This window comes from Perna viridis, chromosome 1 (assembly GCF_037379345.1).
Source record: "Perna viridis isolate PV_CMFRI_1.1 ecotype Kerala chromosome 1, ASM3737934v1, whole genome shotgun sequence".
Classification (NCBI taxonomy): Eukaryota; Metazoa; Mollusca; class Bivalvia; order Mytilida; family Mytilidae; genus Perna; species Perna viridis.
In genome coordinates, this window is record NC_142445.1 from 68,668,118 (window position 1) to 68,679,844 (window position 11,727).

At 35.3% G+C, this 11,727-nt stretch overlaps 1 protein-coding gene across 11 annotated transcripts in view; it reads left to right on the top strand.

Annotated features, from left to right (window-relative positions):
* Nucleotides 1–11,727, top strand: part of LOC148630128 (rho GTPase-activating protein 29-like) — a 39,557-nt gene that overhangs the window by 9,059 nt on the left and 18,771 nt on the right. For 9 of the 11 annotated variants that reach the window (XM_088561290.1, XM_088561298.1, XM_088561330.1 and 6 more), the window contains exons 11-23: nt 271–351; nt 1,507–1,686; nt 1,946–1,960; nt 2,464–2,541; nt 3,691–3,750; nt 3,950–4,006; nt 4,292–4,428; nt 4,882–4,982; nt 9,236–9,397; nt 9,748–9,806; nt 9,937–10,065; nt 10,906–11,043; nt 11,557–11,613. In XM_088561290.1, the coding sequence (XP_088417416.1) occupies nt 271–351; nt 1,507–1,686; nt 1,946–1,960; nt 2,464–2,541; nt 3,691–3,750; nt 3,950–4,006; nt 4,292–4,428; nt 4,882–4,982; nt 9,236–9,397; nt 9,748–9,806; nt 9,937–10,065; nt 10,906–11,043; nt 11,557–11,613 (1,254 nt within the window). The remainder of the gene's footprint in view (nt 1–270; nt 352–1,506; nt 1,687–1,945; nt 1,961–2,463; nt 2,542–3,690; nt 3,751–3,949; nt 4,007–4,291; nt 4,429–4,881; nt 4,983–9,235; nt 9,398–9,747; nt 9,807–9,936; nt 10,066–10,905; nt 11,044–11,556; nt 11,614–11,727) is intronic. The other 2 variants (XM_088561308.1, XM_088561323.1) reach the window with 1 other exon arrangement.

The following is an 11,727-nucleotide window of genomic DNA, read 5'->3' on the forward strand; positions in this document are numbered from 1 at the left end:
TACTTACAATATCATGTGGAATATTTCTACTTGCGCTAACATGCTCGTAGATATATTCCACATGATATTGCTGGTATCAAAATCAAAAGTAAACTAACTGCTATTCCATGGTTAATGAATAAAACACTGGAACCTCTTTTTATCTTTCTTTGTAACATCTGTAAAGAATTTACTCTAGTTTTTTTGTTTTTTTTTTAATTTGAGGTCTATTTGTATACTCTTCTTTCTCTTTGGATGTTGCAATGTGTAATTATTCCATTTTGTGTCCAGCCTTTAACAGCCAGACGATCAGAACATGATAGAATAAGAAAAACAGTTAAGGAACAGTGGATGAAAGAAATTAAGAAAATGGTAAGTGATCATAACTAAATTTGTTTTTAATGACAGATGTATTTTAGTATAAAAAAATATGTTATAACGATAAGATTTGTACATTAGTGTATTTCCAAATTGTAGTGCACAGTTTAAAATGATTTTAAATGAACTTTGTCAATTTTCAAAAATTCAGGTCTATACTGTTCACTAATTTTATACTTGAATGAACTGAAAAATACAATTATAATGTGTACAAATTGTTCATATACATTTCAATTTGTACAACGTTACAATTTATGCATGACATATATAAGACATATTTTGGGATATTATTTTATTTTTTAGAATTTTTAACTTCATGGACTAATGAGTGGAAGATATTAAATTTTTCGCTTACCATATTTTGGTGTGTATTCTGCACACATTTTTACATAGAAATTATTTCCAGAACATGGGGGTGCGTATTATACATCAATACATAAGAATTGGCTACGAAATTAAAGACTTTGCATAATGTAAACAAACAAACTAGAAGTGAAATGTTACTGAAAGAAATTTCATCTTGTCATCAAAAACATCTTTAAGTATTAAATTTTAGTGATATTTTCTTCAAATCATGTTCAAATGACTTAATAACATGTTTCAAACAAAGGTTGTACAATGTTTACTTCTTGTAAAGGATGGTTAGAAATTAATATGAAACAACTAAAAACCAAAAAGTAACTAATTTCCTTTTTGTTAAACCCTTCTTATCAAATGCTTTTACAGCTGAAAATGATTATTCTGATACAGATTTTGATCGTTTCTTACTATTTTCTTTTTTAAAAGTATGTTTTTAATTGAAAAAATTATGAAATTTGAATTACAACCAAAACCGGAAATGTCCGATTTTCCTGACTTTCGATATTGTTTTATAGCCATTTCATACATCCTGTGTCAATTTTATCACATTTTCATATGAAATCAAGATAAATAAATTGACCAATCAAATGCAAAATATTGATTTTTTTGTCTTACAAAATTTTACTGCAACCAAAGTCTAAAAGACTTTTTTTCACATGTTTAGACCTTCAAAATTGCACTGTGCACAATACATAAATGTGCACTATACACACCAAAATATGGTAAATGTTTTAAATTGTGGCATAAATAGAAAAAGTCTATGACATTGTTGTTATTATATAATTTCAGCAAGAAGCTGTACAGAGCCATAGGAAGGCCCAGGCATTGTACTTCCAAAGACAAGGAGAATATGAGAAAGCTAAAGAACAGTCCAATAAAGTAGAAAGTGATATGTTAAACCAGAGTAGCTCCAGTGCTCTCAATAAAATAGATAAGAGGAAGAAATTAGAAGATGATGCCATGCACAGGGTAAGGTCTTATAGATCATTGTATGCCATTTATGTATGAATCTATAATAATTTTCAGTAGCAATTGACTTTCAAAATATATAGATCAGGTTTTTCAGAGTAAAGTTTACATGGATTCTTGAAGGAAACTATTAAGATTGAACTGATATTAGATTATTTTTTAAAACATATATCAAAGTATTAGTTGATTAATGATTGAAAAGTAATTAAAATTTAACATCATACTGTGATCATTTTTAATATTCAATGTTATATTTCAGAAAGTGTATTTAAAGGTATTGATTCCTTACCATAACTAACATGTAATATTCAGGGGTGGTTGTAGAATTATCTTAAAATGACTTCAATTCATTAACAAAAACTGCTGAATAAATAATTTGTCATTGGATTAATAACAAACAAGATATAATATTTGGTAGGCTAACCTAGCATAGTTGGCCATAACACGGTTTTTGATAATATGGAGCAGTGTAGTGATTGATAGATTTATTCTGTAGGTAGTGCTCTAGTTTGAGATTTGTTTGCTTTAAATCTTTTGTCTGTATACACTTTATTCTTTCAATTCCATTTTAATGTTATTAATTCAGCTGTTTGTTTATCATAATACATTTGTAGAGTGTAACATTTCTATTTTTTTATTCTAATGAATGGAACATTGTATACTAATATACATTCTCAGATTTCAAATTTATATGTAAGTTGTTCTTAAAACTTTGATACTAGATTAACACATTAAGGTCCAGATCTATCATTGAGAGATTTTTATATTGTTTAACAGGCAGCCGAAGCAGAGACCACATACAAAGCCTGCGTTGTGGAAGCAAATACCAGGAAAGCAGAGTTAGAGAAGACAAAGGTAATGAGATATTTTCTCTATACATGGGGTTAATATTCTTCTTGTCTTTAAAAAAAAAGTTAATAGGTCATAATTCTTAGGGTAAAATTTTCTGTCAATTAGATGGACAAATTTTTTGAAGGCCAATTAATATATTGATTTTATAAATGATGACAATATTATTTGAGCTATAGTTTAAAGGTTATTTCAGCTTGTACTCACTGATTGACTACTAAAAGATATCACACATTATAATCTTTCTTGATTACATGTACACTGTAAGTGTTGTATTGGCAGTTTTTTTTACTCTTTTGTTTTGGGTTTTTTTTTTTATCCTTCAGGGTCCTATCACTGGAACTTCCCCACTACACTGTATTTCTGAACACTACACTAAAATATAGTCCAAATGTAATTCCTTTTATATCATTCATTATCTCTTTATTACCAGTAAATATGGTTCTTGCAATTATTCAACTCAATAATATTCAGATATTTTTGAAAATGAAATCAAGATCTAGTCTTTACATCAACTGAAGATTTGAGGGACTCCTTTTTGGACTTTGGTAATAAATTTGCATTTATGAAACTTAGTTCTTGAAATAATGTGTCAAGAAGCATAAAATATGTTAAGAATGTTCCATTTAACACACTTATCAGTCAGATTCTCCATCCTTTTATTAAGTGAAGAGCAGGTATTGTTACCAAGAAAAATTGACAGAAAAATTCAAATTGATAAAAGTGCCAAGTTTTTGGAAATATTATGTTCATCAAGGAAATTATTTTCTTAAACTGAAATTTGTATGATTTGAGTATAATAAATAATCTGTTACTATAGTTTTTTAATGTTAATGCAAATTTATTTGTGGACAGTTTTAAAAATTTAGGAAAAAGGTGAATTGGAACAAAATTTGAATTTGTGTGTGAAGTTAGATCAGAAGTATGGATTGACATTCAGTTTAAACGTATTAGGGAAAAACAGTTCTTAATGTGAAATATGAAAAATGCAAAGGTATGATCACAAACTTATTTTACATCATGTAATCTTTGAAATTTTGTTCATGCAACCATTTTCACAAGAATCAAAATCCTCCAGTGCCGACAGTACTTTGATTCTCTAAATGTTCTTAGTGAATTGTTTTATGTTATGAAAAATGTGTTTTCTATTTTTAGACTGAGTTATTGGGCAAACTTAGAGAGCAGATATTTTTGTGTGACCAAGTCATTAAATCTGTAAGTCATGTGGCTGTATATAATATGAACAATGAGTAGAAGAAGAATGATGTACAGAGAAATCATTTTAATTCTTGATGTTTGATATGACATACCTCTTTAGACAACAATTATGGCACTGTCTCTTCTTAATTATAGTCAACAACAACTAAATGATTTGTCTAATGGAAGATAATACAAATTGTTTTAATATTTATAGGTAACAATAGAGTATTTCCATTTACTTCAAACAGTCACTGCTCCAGTTCCTGTACAGGTAAGATCAGGTGTTTAGGGTAAATTAAGTGTAATAAGGTTAATTCATTGTACGCTTTCCATGTCTGTTCATTTGTCTTGTAATTTTTCTTAAGTTGTTCAATGGATTTAGATGAAATTTTTATATGACATGCTTAGTCATTGCCAGAGGCTGGTTTTAAGAGTTAATATAATTTTTTTACTACATGTTCAGAATCAAAATGAACATAAAAATATGTTTGATCAAAGTAGTCACTAGATCATAACATAGAAACATTTAGCCAATATTCATATATTTGTTTTCCAGTACCACACAATATCGGAGACTAGTAAACAGTATGAAGAAGGATTCCAGTATGGAGAATTTGTCAAGAGATTACCAGTTACAGATAAAAATAGTATGAAAACGGAACCTTTTGCATTTGAACCCTACTCCACTTCAAGGTAAATAATACATGTACTTACAAGCCATGTCAGTATAGAGATCTACATGTATATAACTATTTTTATGCCCCAGCAACTAAAAGTTCTGGAGTGGTCTGCATGTTTTCGTATGACAACTCATTAATGCTTGCACCATGTACATTGACAATTTCAGAAAATTTCTATGTTCATATTGAGAAGTTTTCTTCATTTTTTTTTTAAATTTTTAATTTTCAATTTGTTAAAATATATTCATAAAAGGGATGTTTTTCAGTTTTCGCCAAATAACTCAAAAATGCTTTCACCAATTAAAGCAAAGTATTTTTGGAGAAATTCCAATTACTTGGGTTCCAACTTTCATGGTTTTCATATTAAATTACTTGTATAACCCTGAAAAAATAAATGGTAACATTTGTATTTTTTTTTAATGAAAAAAAAACTGAAAGCTTATACATGTATTTATTTTCTTCACAGAGATCCTGGAAGAAAAGCTAGTGCTCATTCAACAGGTTCCTCTGAACACCATTCACATGACGGCTCTCCTTCCTTCTCCACTGACAGGAGAGACAGAAAAGGTAAGTCTGACCACCGTTCTCTTTCCTTCCTTCTCCACTGACAGGAGAGACAGAAAAGGTAAGTCTGACCACCGTTCTCTTTCCTTCCTTCTCCACTGACAGGAGAGACAGAAAAGGTAAGTCTGACCACCGTTCTCTTTCCTTCCTTCTCCACTGACAGGAGAGACAGAAAAGGTAAGTCTGACCACCGTTCTCTTTCCTTCCTTCTCCACTGACAGGAGAGACAGAAAAGGTAAGTCTGACCACCGTTCTCTTTCCTTCCTTCTCCACTGACAGGAGAGACAGAAAAGGTAAGTCTGACCACCGTTCTCTTTCCTTCCTTCTCCACTGACAGGAGAGACAGAAGAGGTAAGTCTGACCACCGTTCTCTTTCCTTCCTTCTCCACTGACAGGAGAGACAGAAGAGGTAAGTCTGACCACCGTTCTCTTTCCTTCCTTCTCCACTGACAGGAGAGACAGAAGAGGTAAGTCTGACCACCGTTCTCTTTCCTTCCTTCTCCACTGACAGGAGAGACAGAAAAGGTAAGTCTGACCACCGTTCTCTTTCCTTCCTTCTCCACTGACAGGAGAGACAGAAGAGGTAAGTCTGACCACTGTTCACTTTCCTTCCTTCTCCACTGACAGGAGAGACAGAAAAGGTAAGTCTGACCACCGTTCTCTTTCCTTCCTTCTCCACTGACAGGAGAGACAGAAGAGGTAAGTCTGACCACCGTTCTCTTTCCTTCCTTCTCCACTGACAGGAGAGACAGAAGAGGTAAGTCTGACCACCGTTCTCTTTCCTTCCTTCTCCACTGACAGGAGAGACAGAAAAGGTAAGTCTGACCACCGTTCTCTTTCCTTCCTTCTCCACTGACAGGAGAGACAGAAAAGGTAAGTCTGACCACCGTTCTCTTTCCTTCCTTCTCCACTGACAGGAGAGACAGAAGAGGTAAGTCTGACCACCGTTCTCTTTCCTTCCTTCTCCACTGACAGGAGAGACAGAAAAGGTAAGTCTGACCACCGTTCTCTTTCCTTCCTTCTCCACTGACAGGAGAGACAGAAGAGGTAAGTCTGACCACCGTTCTCTTTCCTTCCTTCTCCACTGACAGGAGAGACAGAAGAGGTAAGTCTGACCACCGTTCTCTTTCCTTCCTTCTCCACTGACAGGAGAGAAAGAAAAGGTAAGTCTGACCACCGTTCTCTTTCCTTCCTTCTCCACTGACAGGAGAGACAGAAAAGGTAAGTCTGACCACCGTTCTCTTTCCTTCCTTCTCCACTGACAGGAGAGACAGAAGAGGTAAGTCTGACCACTGTTCACTTTCCTTCCTTCTCCACTGACAGGAGAGACAGAAAAGGTAAGTCTGACCACCGTTCTCTTTCCTTCCTTCTCCACTGACAGGAGAGACAGAAGAGGTAAGTCTGACCACCGTTCTCTTTCCTTCCTTCTCCACTGACAGGAGAGACAGAAGAGGTAAGTCTGACCACCGTTCTCTTTCCTTCCTTCTCCACTGACAGGAGAGACAGAAAAGGTAAGTCTGACCACCGTTCTCTTTCCTTCCTTCTCCACTGACAGGAGAGACAGAAAAGGTAAGTCTGACCACCGTTCTCTTTCCTTCCTTCTCCACTGACAGGAGAGACAGAAGAGGTAAGTCTGACCACTGTTCACTTTCCTTCCTTCTCCACTGACAGGAGAGACAGAAAAGGTAAGTCTGACCACCGTTCTCTTTCCTTCCTTCTCCACTGACAGGAGAGACAGAAGAGGTAAGTCTGACCACCGTTCTCTTTCCTTCCTTCTCCACTGACAGGAGAGACAGAAGAGGTAAGTCTGACCACCGTTCTCTTTCCTTCCTTCTCCACTGACAGGAGAGACAGAAAAGGTAAGTCTGACCACCGTTCTCTTTCCTTCCTTCTCCACTGACAGGAGAGACAGAAAAGGTAAGTCTGACCACCGTTCTCTTTCCTTCCTTCTCCACTGACAGGAGAGACAGAAGAGGTAAGTCTGACCACTGTTCACTTTCCTTCCTTCTCCACTGACAGGAGAGACAGAAGAGGTAAGTCTGACCACCGTTCTCTTTCCTTCCTTCTCCACTGACAGGAGAGACAGAAAAGGTAAGTCTGACCACCGTTCTCTTTCCTTCCTTCTCCACTGACAGGAGAGACAGAAAAGGTAAGTCTGACCACCGTTCTCTTTCCTTCCTTCTCCACTGACAGGAGAGACAGAAGAGGTAAGTCTGACCACTGTTCACTTTCCTTCCTTCTCCACTGACAGGAGAGACAGAAGAGGTAAGTCTGACCACCGTTCTCTTTCCTTCCTTCTCCACTGACAGGAGAGACAGAAAAGGTAAGTCTGACCACCGTTCTCTTTCCTTCCTTCTCCACTGACAGGAGAGACAGAAGAGGTAAGTCTGACCACCGTTCTCTTTCCTTCCTTCTCCACTGACAGGAGAGACAGAAAAGGTAAGTCTGACCACCGTTCTCTTTCCTTCCTTCTCCACTGACAGGAGAGACAGAAAAGGTAAGTCTGACCACCGTTCTCTTTCCTTCCTTCTCCACTGACAGGAGAGACAGAAGAGGTAAGTCTGACCACTGTTCACTTTCCTTCCTTCTCCACTGACAGGAGAGACAGAAGAGGTAAGTCTGACCACCGTTCTCTTTCCTTCCTTCTCCACTGACAGGAGAGACAGAAAAGGTAAGTCTGACCACCGTTCTCTTTCCTTCCTTCTCCACTGACAGGAGAGACAGAAGAGGTAAGTCTGACCACCGTTCTCTTTCCTTCCTTCTCCACTGACAGGAGAGACAGAAAAGGTAAGTCTGACCACCGTTCTCTTTCCTTCCTTCTCCACTGACAGGAGAGACAGAAGAGGTAAGTCTGACCACCGTTCTCTTTCCTTCCTTCTCCACTGACAGGAGAGACAGAAAAGGTAAGTCTGACCACCGTTCTCTTTCCTTCCTTCTCCACTGACAGGAGAGACAGAAAAGGTAAGTCTGACCACCGTTCTCTTTCCTTCCTTCTCCACTGACAGGAGAGACAGAAAAGGTAAGTCTGACCACCGTTCTCTTTCCTTCCTTCTCCACTGACAGGAGAGACAGAAAAGGTAAGTCTGACCACCGTTCTCTTTCCTTCCTTCTCCACTGACAGGAGAGACAGAAGAGGTAAGTCTGACCACCGTTCTCTTTCCTTCCTTCTCCACTGACAGGAGAGACAGAAGAGGTAAGTCTGACCACTGTTCACTTTCCTTCCTTCTCCACTGACAGGAGAGACAGAAGAGGTAAGTCTGACCACCGTTCCCTCTACCTCCTCTCCATAACAGAAAGAAACATGTCATGGTCTTCCAATCATCACTTGTTGGCTTTCTCTCTATTCTACTGATAACAGGGACAGATGTAGTTTGCATGGTCTTCCAATCATCACATGTTGGCTTTCTGTCCATTTCTACTGATAACAGGGACAGATGATTATAATACATGTAGGAGACCTCCTTTCAGGAAACACAGATGTTTATGTATCTAGAATGAGTTTGTTCAAAAGCTAATCATGAACCAACAGAATATCAAGCTCAAAAATTGACTAGAATATGAGGTAGGACTTTAACAGGAAGTCAAAAACAGGTGACTACAGTACAGTGGCAGCATGCATGCTTTCTTCTCATGGGTCGAAATTAACACTGGTCTGCTGGTCTGAGGCCAGTAAAATTCCAGTTGGACCAGTAGATTTTTTCTACCAGCTAGTCTGGTGGCTTGTTAAAATTTCATTGCTGATTGTATTGAAATTTTACTTTGTGCTTGTGGCTTCTTCGGTAATTAGTTGTTTCACGTCTTACTTGTTACCACTTCTTAGAGGGGAAAAATAATATAGTTAAATATCTCAAGTTAGGGTCTTTGACAACAAATGGAAAAAATTGTGGAGATGTCTGAAAGGGGCAAAACAACTTGATAATACAGAAATTAACTGATGAGGAGAGGAATAAGATCTATGATACGGACAAACAGAAATGTAAATTCCAAACTTCATGGCAAAAAAAATCATGAATGGGTGGAATATTGTTCTGATAGTGATAAGGACATAGATAAACTTGATATTTTTAGTTAATTAGACCCTGAATGTGCTATTGACTGTTAAGTAGAGATATGGACTTGATGTAATAAATGATCATTTCTCACATACAATTTCTGCTGGACAAGTAGATTTTCTGTAGGACCAGTAGATTTTTAAATTTTAGGTTAATTTTTACCTTTGTTTCTTATATACATATAAGTTTAATTTATAATTTCAGACAAGTATAGGGTTGCTGTGAAGGCGTGGCCTGTAGGCAGTGATGATGATAGTGGCAGTAGTAAGTCCTCACCCAGTAACAGTCCGTATCCCAGTGGACGTAAAACTCTCACCACAGCTAGGTCATTAGATGAACTGAATGAAGAAAGTTATAACGGCAGAGGTATACACATTTAAATGATATATTTGTCGTTATCTATTTGATACAATTATTTCCACTGGAAAAAGTATTCATTGATCATTATCATAATCTATTCCCTTGGATTATTCATGCCTTCTTTGAATTCATTTATCGCCTGAATATAGCTGAAATATTGCTGCTTGGACGTTAAACCCCAACAAACAAACAAACAACAAACAAACAAATTGAATTCATTTTTATGGAACATTTTTGCATCTATATTATCTACTTGAGAAAAGTTCGTGTTGATTGATTTTTATAAGACAACTTTTAAATTAATTTGTATTTTCCTTATATATCTACCCAGATTTGACTGATTTTCCTCTTTGCAGGGTTTTTACAGATTCCACCATGTGTATTGAAAGGAACAGATTCACAGGGTACCATTGGGGTAGGTTCTGTTTATAAGATTATATAAAAGAACAGAGATTAAAAATCTTATAAATTGGTGTTTAACCTTATTACCTGATGTTTGATACATAGCTTAACTTGTCAATTCTAAGAAAGTCTTTCTACTGCAGGCACTTGGTAGAAGAAATACAACTTTTGGTGTAGATTTTCAGGAACAAGTTGAACAGTGGAAGTCAGCTGTACCTCCTATTGTTAAAAAATGTCTGAAAGAAGTGGAACAAAGGGGAATTACTCTGAAAGTAAATCTAAATATCATTATCAAACTACATTATTTTCTATGACAAATATACTGGGTTGTATTAGATTGTTAACAAATGATATTTTAAATCATCGCTATTTTGTTCAAAAAATCACTTTGATCTTCATGTAGGATAATTTTCAATCTCAGGCCAGTCGAGTGAGAAGGAAAATTATCACTAGTTTCTATGTCCTCGTGTGACATACAAGCAACAGCATAGGAATATTTGACAACCCAAATAACCATCTGTTTGTTTACTGCATATGAAATAATGGCTAATTTGTGGCAATATTTTCTAGTCTACAATGGAAAATAATTAAATACAGTAACTTACCCGATTAGAATGAATAAATCCCAAAATTATTTAACAAATTTTAAACGTGATTGTCATAGTTTACCAATTTTTCTCAAAAAATGTGTATTGCAACTGCACAACATATGTGATGTCACAAAGCACGTCGCAGAAAAATAGCCTCGAAAGGAAATTTTGCAGTGCTTGTAAAACTTACATATTTAGGTCAAGAAAACTGAAAATAAGAGAAAACTAATACCTTACATTTCAGCAAAACAGTGATAAACAGATTATATTTTTTTCAACTTGCGGGAGATTCTTATGCTCATCTCGTACATGAGAAACTCCCTCTCGTTGAAAAAATATTAATCTAATATTCTCTTTGCTTATATTAAATAAAAATTGCTTGCCTAATATTATTAAACATTTCGATGAAGGATTGAGATAAGATTCTTCAGTTGGCAAAAATAGAATTTTGTCTGATGCCATTGTGATATAATTTATCTTGAGTGTTTTGCAGTATTTGAAATAATAAGTTCTGAATTTTAGGGTATATACAGAGTGTCTGGTGTGAAGAGTAAAGTTGAAGGTCTGTGTCAGAGATTTGAGAAGGATCCAGATTCAATAGACCTTGCTGAGGAACATCCTAATGTTATTTCTAATGTATTAAAACTTTATCTGAGGCAGGTTAGTAAAGTTGATGGATGTCTGACTACACTAGGAACATTCCTTTTAAATAATGTATGACAGTCAAAGTCTCCAAAGTCATTTTAGAAATGTGTAATGAGAGAAAAGTATAAGTAATATGTTTTATTCATGAAAAATGATAAAATTTACCCCTGACCATGAACAAATTGAAGTTAAACTAATGTATGCAGATAGAAAGACTAAAACTCTACCTGTTGATAATTCACAGTATGTAATGTCAGTCAGTTTGATTTGATGCTGCATTAATTATTATGTTGTAAAAGAAAATCATGGATTAGACAGAGGTAGTTCTCTTTGAACAAAGACATTTACCTTTTCATTATTTTGCAAAGTTTATATTTGAAAAATCTGGAAATCTCACTAAAGAATAGCTCTTAGTTCACTTAATGTTTTTTTGTAAGAAACACCTCAGTGAATAATTTATTAGTCTGTTATAGGATATAGCTCTCAATTCAATTTTCTTATTTTATTTATTTTTTTCTTTTTTTCCAGCTTCCTGAGCCATTGTTGACATTTAAAATGTATTCTGATTTTATACACTTAGCAAAGGTAGTGTTTTATTTAATAGTTTTCCTTTTCTGCAAATTCAATGATCTCAAGAATGGTGTTGAGATTGATACACTCTGCAGTGAATTTCATAAATAATCGACCGAATTGTGTTGA